Here is a 5,599-nt window from a genome sequence, read left to right as displayed (position 1 = left end):
TGTTAGGAATTGTGAGGTATTGCTGTTTTGCTTGCGTTAACCGGTTAACCCAGGGCGTTAACCGGTTAACACTGTTGTGGGTTGTGAAAATATTGCTGTTCTGTCTGCGTTAACCGGTTAACCCAGGGCGTTAACCGGTTAACACTGTTGAATTTTGCCAGAAAGCGTGTTCTGTGCTGCGTTAACCGGTTAACCCAGGGCGTTAACCGGTTAACACTGTTGGAAAAGTGAAAAATTAATATTTTAATGTTGTGAACATAATTGGTGATTGGCCTATATCGGTGTGTGATATAGTAGGGATTATTTCTCGTTGTTTTGAGTAGGATAGGTATTAGTAGAGTGTGCTAATGCTGTGACTGAATTATTTGGCATGACATGATATAATTATGTGATAAATATGCTGATGATGTGTGAAAATATGCATAATGTTGTGAATGTATATATTATGTATGTAATTGTGGATGGACTGTTTTATGGCTTAGAGTGTGAGCATATGTCCATTGTGGATTGTTGTTGATGTTGCATGCTAGGTGATTTGGCATAGCATAATGTGGCCTTTATGGTGGTAGCTAATTCCCATGGTGAGGAATTAGTGATGTTAGTCATTTTGGACTGTTGTTGATGTTGCATGCTAGGTGATTAGCGTGCATAGCATGGCCCTTGGGGTGGTAGCTAATTCCCATGGTGAGGAATTAGTGATGTGAGTCACTAGGTCTCAAATGAGTGGGACTAGTGAGCTTGGTAGCTGTACCTGGATTTGGTCGGTGAAGTTGAACTATATGTTCACGAATAGTCGGTACCGCATGCATGGAGTCTCATTGCATAGTGTATGTATGGCGTATAATATGAATGGATGTATTCCAATATTATAAGTGTGTTTTGTGTTGGTGTTGAGCATGAATTGAGATTATACGTGTGCTTTATGTTGGTGTTGAGTATGATGTTTGAGTTGATGTGCCGTTACTGAATGTGTGCTATGATTAGGGTGATGAAATGTGTTAAATTACTTAACATTGCATGATATTTTATAATGCTTATTATATCGATTGAGGAACTCACCCTTACAACTATTTTTCAGGTAACGAGCAGTGATTGGGTAGGAGCTAGTGCTTGAAGTCTAGTGTAGTTCCTTAGTGGGTCATGCTCTGGTAGATGTAACATCGGGATGGGATGTTTTAAATGTTTTATTGTTGGTTGTGAACCAGTTTACATGTAATATGCTACATGTTTTGCATGATTGATTTAAGCTCTATCCGCTGCGTATTGTGCAAATGCTTTATGTTTTGAATTAATAAAAGAGCATGACAGTTATCATGGTGAATGGTGTGAAGTAATTGTGTGGCACCCTTAATTGCATATTTACTCTGATTGATATATGTTGTTATTTAAATTAAATATTTGGGGTATTTTAGAAGGGTGTTACAAAGAGGCGTTGGAGGCAAGCAAGAGTAGAAAAAACACAAATCAAAGGATGAAGCCGACAGGGGAAGTTGGCCTCGTCGACAGGCCATTCTGTCGACCAACGCAAGGTTTGGGACTTAAAGAATTGTCGTCAAATATGCAAAAGACAACATCGCCCTAACGTCTAGGCGGGAGAAATTTGAAATTTAAAATAAACAGCAGTTTCAAAAGGAATAAGAGCGCCATAATGTGGAGCAGTTAGCAAGACATGGGTGCAGCGGTTGTGCAGATCGTGTGACATAACGTCTACTAGTTTATAGGAGTTTAGCTTCTGAGTAGTTTCCTCTAGTTTAGTATAAATAGAGTATCCCACAAGGGGCTCAGGGTGTTCACTTTGTACTGCGAAATCACTTGTAAGAAAACTTTCCATTCCCAGCGCGAGGAAGCAAGAGTTTTTCTGAGAGTGCTATGTACGTGAATCACCACATTTATTTCAATGCAACTTCCCTACTTTTCAATTGTTCCCGTTGAACATTTTATCTTAATTTCATTTACTTTTGAGTTATCATTTTACGTTGTCGTTTACGCTGTCGACACTGATTCTATTACGATAATAGAGTTCACCAAAAGCGTGTTCGTCGTATACCTCTTTTGAATTTTATAGCGCTGTCGGTCACGAGTCACCTATAGGCGATAACATTATCTAAAACCGTTCGTGTGGAAAAACCCTACGCTTGTTCGACACTTTGTTAGGAGCCGTTCCTTACAAAGTCATTCTATCGAAGGTTGGACAAGCCTCACTTGCACTAGCACATGTCCTAGGATCAACTGGTCGATCCTGCAAGTAACCCTTCGTTTTAAAGCCTAGGGAGGACTAGTGGTTGTTTACCAATTTCCACAGTAAACAAACTTTGGCACCACAGATCCGCTTTATGGAATGCCGTATTCCTTAATGCCAGGATATCAGTCGACGTCCAGTACATCACTGTTTTCAGATACAAATCCTCCCTTGCAATGATCAGCACAAGGGGGCAACATAAGGAAGACTACTCAGAACAGAACCATGCCATTGTCGAACACTTCAGTAGCAGTGTTGAGACAGCAAATGGACAATAGTAACCATGAATTGGTTAACATGTTGACTAACCAGATGGGCACAGTCTTTAATCCACTAATACAAGAATCCGCTGAAACAAATAGGCAGGTGGCGAACCAATTGACACGCTTGTGCAATTTTCTGGGGGCACCGGCCCGACAGATGACGCCAATGATTAGACCGTCTGTTCCTGTGCAGATAGAGATAGGGGCAGCGGAGGAGGAGACAATCCACGAAGGACAAATCATTAGACCCCTTCAACATCAAGGCGTCGAATCAGGAGTTGCGGGACGTAACCAGATGGTAATGGTTAACCGACACCAGGATGCTGATCAAATTGTCGACCAACATCGACAAGAAGACCTGGCGGTGGAAAATAATTTGACAACTATTGTCGAAAGGATTATGGCTAGAAATGGCATGGATGCTACCTTGCAAAGGCCATTATACGCCTCCCCGTTAGCTGAATTTATTCTCCAAGTCGAGGCGCCTAGGGGGATGAAAGTGCCTAAGTACACTAAATTTAGGGGAGAGTCTGGTGAATCGACAATAGAGCACGTCGCCAGATACTTAACAGAGTCAGGGGATCTAGCTCATAATGAATGTTTAAGAGTAAAAAACTTCCCCTCCTCTCTGACCAAGGCTGCCTTCACATGGTTTACTTCGTTGGCCCCAAGTTCAATCGACTCATGGGCCAAATTAGAAAAGAAGTTCCATGAACAGTTTTACGAAGGACACTCCAAATTTAGTTTGGTAGAATTGTCTAGTATCAAGAGAAGGTTTGCTGAGAGTATAGATGATTATTTGAATCGTTTTAGGTCCTTAAAGGCTAGGTGTTTTACGCAAGTGCCAGAACATGAACTAGTTCAAATGGCCGCAGGAGGTTTAGATTATTCCATTAGGAAGAAGATAGATCCAACTTTTGTGAAAAGAATGTCACAACTGGCTGACAGAGTCCGACATCTAGAACGACTAAGGCTAGAAAAAGTTAGGCACAATAAGTCTAAGAAAGAAAAGGTAGCGTTTATCGAATACGACGTGACAGACCCAATACGTGAGGTCGATTATGCTTCATCGACCGAATTAGAAATCGACGTGGCTGAACTAAAGCCAGGGTCCGCCTATGAGTGTCGATCATTGCTGCCTGCGCAAGGAAAAAATCCTGTTGAAAACAACCCAAAATTCCCTTCGAAAACTTATACTTTCGACGTGTCGAAATGTGAGGAAATTTTTGACTTATTGGTCAAAGATGGGAAAATGGTGGTACCTCCTGGTACTAAAATACCACCGTTGGAACAAAGACAGAAAAAAGGGTTTTGTAAATATCATAACTATCTTGGTCATAACACCTCTAATTGTTACCTTTTCAGGGATTTGGTTCAGAAAGCGATTCAAGAAGGCAGGCTGAAATTTGTTGGCCGCAGAATGAAGATCGACGCCGATCCTCTTCACCAGGAGGAAGCCCTGTTCGTGGAGCCAGTCGAGAACAACATGGTCGAGATCAGCGAATATGATGAGGCCAACATGCTGGAGCAAACTGGGGAAAGCCCAGATGTCGATATAGCTGAAGTTTACCCAAGGGCTGATGAAGACTTGGTGGATTTTCTGTATCGCTGCAAGAACAAGGGTTCACAGGTGTGCCTATGCCCAAGGTGTGATGTTGTCACCGACAAAATAGCAGCAGAGAATTTCCAGAAGCTACAACCGGGTAAAAGCAAAAGGAATGTGCCAACCAGGGGTTACCAGAATGAAAAAGGCTCAAAAAAGGCTGTGGGAAATAACTAAGCAATGCCTAAAAGCTTTGTTCTGTCGGCAAGTGCCCCTAGAGGTACTTGGATCAAGCTTCAGGAAAAACAAGACACCCCACAAGGTGTTGCTGCTACTGCTAGAGGAGGTCTAGCGATTAACTACAAGCATGAATTTAAATCTGAGAAGAGGACTCATATCTCTGAAAACTATTTGGGAAAAACTCCCATGACGAGGACTCAATGGAGACGTTTTCAGAGACGAAAACAAGCAGAAAGAGAAGCTGCAAGAGGCATGACCAGCGAGGCGAACGATGGGAAGAAAATTGTTGTGAAAGTCGACACAGCAGCGAAGGAACAAATAAGAGAATATGTCTGTCGGCCGACTGAAAGATGTTCTGAAGAAGTGACTGATGACTTCAATTCAGAATCTGAAGCAAGCCTGAATATCCTGGTCACCGTGGTGTCAATCCTACCACAGGAATACAAGTGTGTGACTGAAGTCGAAGAGTCAGCAGACAATGCTGACGCTGAAGAAATGGCCTTGCACCAACCAAGATGATATTTTATGCTGAGCGATGGTTCTGCTGAAATCCAGGAGCCAGTGTTCGAAAGACCAACGATGAACATGAAAAATCATTTGAAACCACTGTTGATAAGGGCAAGAGTGGAAGGCGTAACGGTCAACAAAGTGTTGGTCGATTGTGGTGCCACGGTTAACATCATGCCGCACCATATTCTGAGGAAGATTGGTAAGTATGATACCGACATCAGATCTAATAACGTGGTTTTGTCAGACTACTGAGGAAAGAGGAAAAGCACCATGGGAGTGATTATGGTGAATATCACAGTGGGTTCAGTAACCAGACCAACACTATTCATGGTGATAGACGCTAAACCAAGTTATAACTTACTATTTGGTAGAGAGTGGCTACATGGCGTCGGAGCTGTACCATCTTCAGCACACCAAAGGCTAGTGATTTGGAGAGAGGATGGGGTGGCTGAAAATATCGAGGCCGACCAATGATATTTTATGGCCGATGTGAATAATGTCGGCAAGAAGGAGTTTGAAAGAAAGCTGGCCAACATCTCTCCTTGCTTCCCAGCTGAGGATGTACATGCTAATTTAAGTGAAGCTTTCGTCTCTCTAACTCTACATGAGACTCACGACTTCATTTGGGATGTGGAACTCCTAGATGATCCACCATACACAGGTATCCGGCTGACAGGCTGGAGGGACGTCAATGATGATGTCTGAGTTAGAAGCTCTAAGAAAGATTTTGGCATACGTTGCCGAGAACAAAATGAAGTCGGCTTTAGAGGCTGAAGAAAACATGGCTGCTGAAGCCTGTATGTT

The 5,599-nt window shown here is 42.5% G+C and overlaps 1 protein-coding gene across 1 annotated transcript; it reads left to right on the top strand.

Moving 5' to 3' along the window:
- The first annotated feature begins 2,659 nt into the window (after window positions 1–2,659).
- On the top strand, window positions 2,660–4,282 carry LOC127096051 (uncharacterized). The gene is made up of 2 exons (XM_051034677.1): window positions 2,660–3,716; window positions 3,885–4,282. The coding sequence occupies exons 1-2, from the start codon at window positions 2,660–2,662 to the stop codon at window positions 4,280–4,282; spliced, it is 1,455 nt and encodes a 484-aa protein (XP_050890634.1).
- Window positions 4,283–5,599: the final 1,317 nt, after the last annotated feature.

The sequence above is a fragment of the Lathyrus oleraceus genome, chromosome 6 (genome assembly GCF_024323335.1).
Source record: "Lathyrus oleraceus cultivar Zhongwan6 chromosome 6, CAAS_Psat_ZW6_1.0, whole genome shotgun sequence".
NCBI lineage: Eukaryota > Viridiplantae > Streptophyta > Magnoliopsida > Fabales > Fabaceae > Lathyrus > Lathyrus oleraceus.
This window is presented reverse-complemented; position numbering and strand designations above follow the sequence as displayed.

What these genes read in the sequence shown, in the direction of transcription:
- LOC127096051 (XM_051034677.1), top strand. Translation starts at nt 2,660, where the DNA reads ATGACGCCAATGATTAGACCGTCTGTTCCTGTGCAGATAGAGATAGGG. An exon ending in TACTTTCGACGTGTCGAAAT is followed by an intron (nt 3,717 to 3,884) that starts GTGAGGAAATTT and finishes TGGTTCAGAAAG; the next exon opens with CGATTCAAGAAGGCAGGCTG.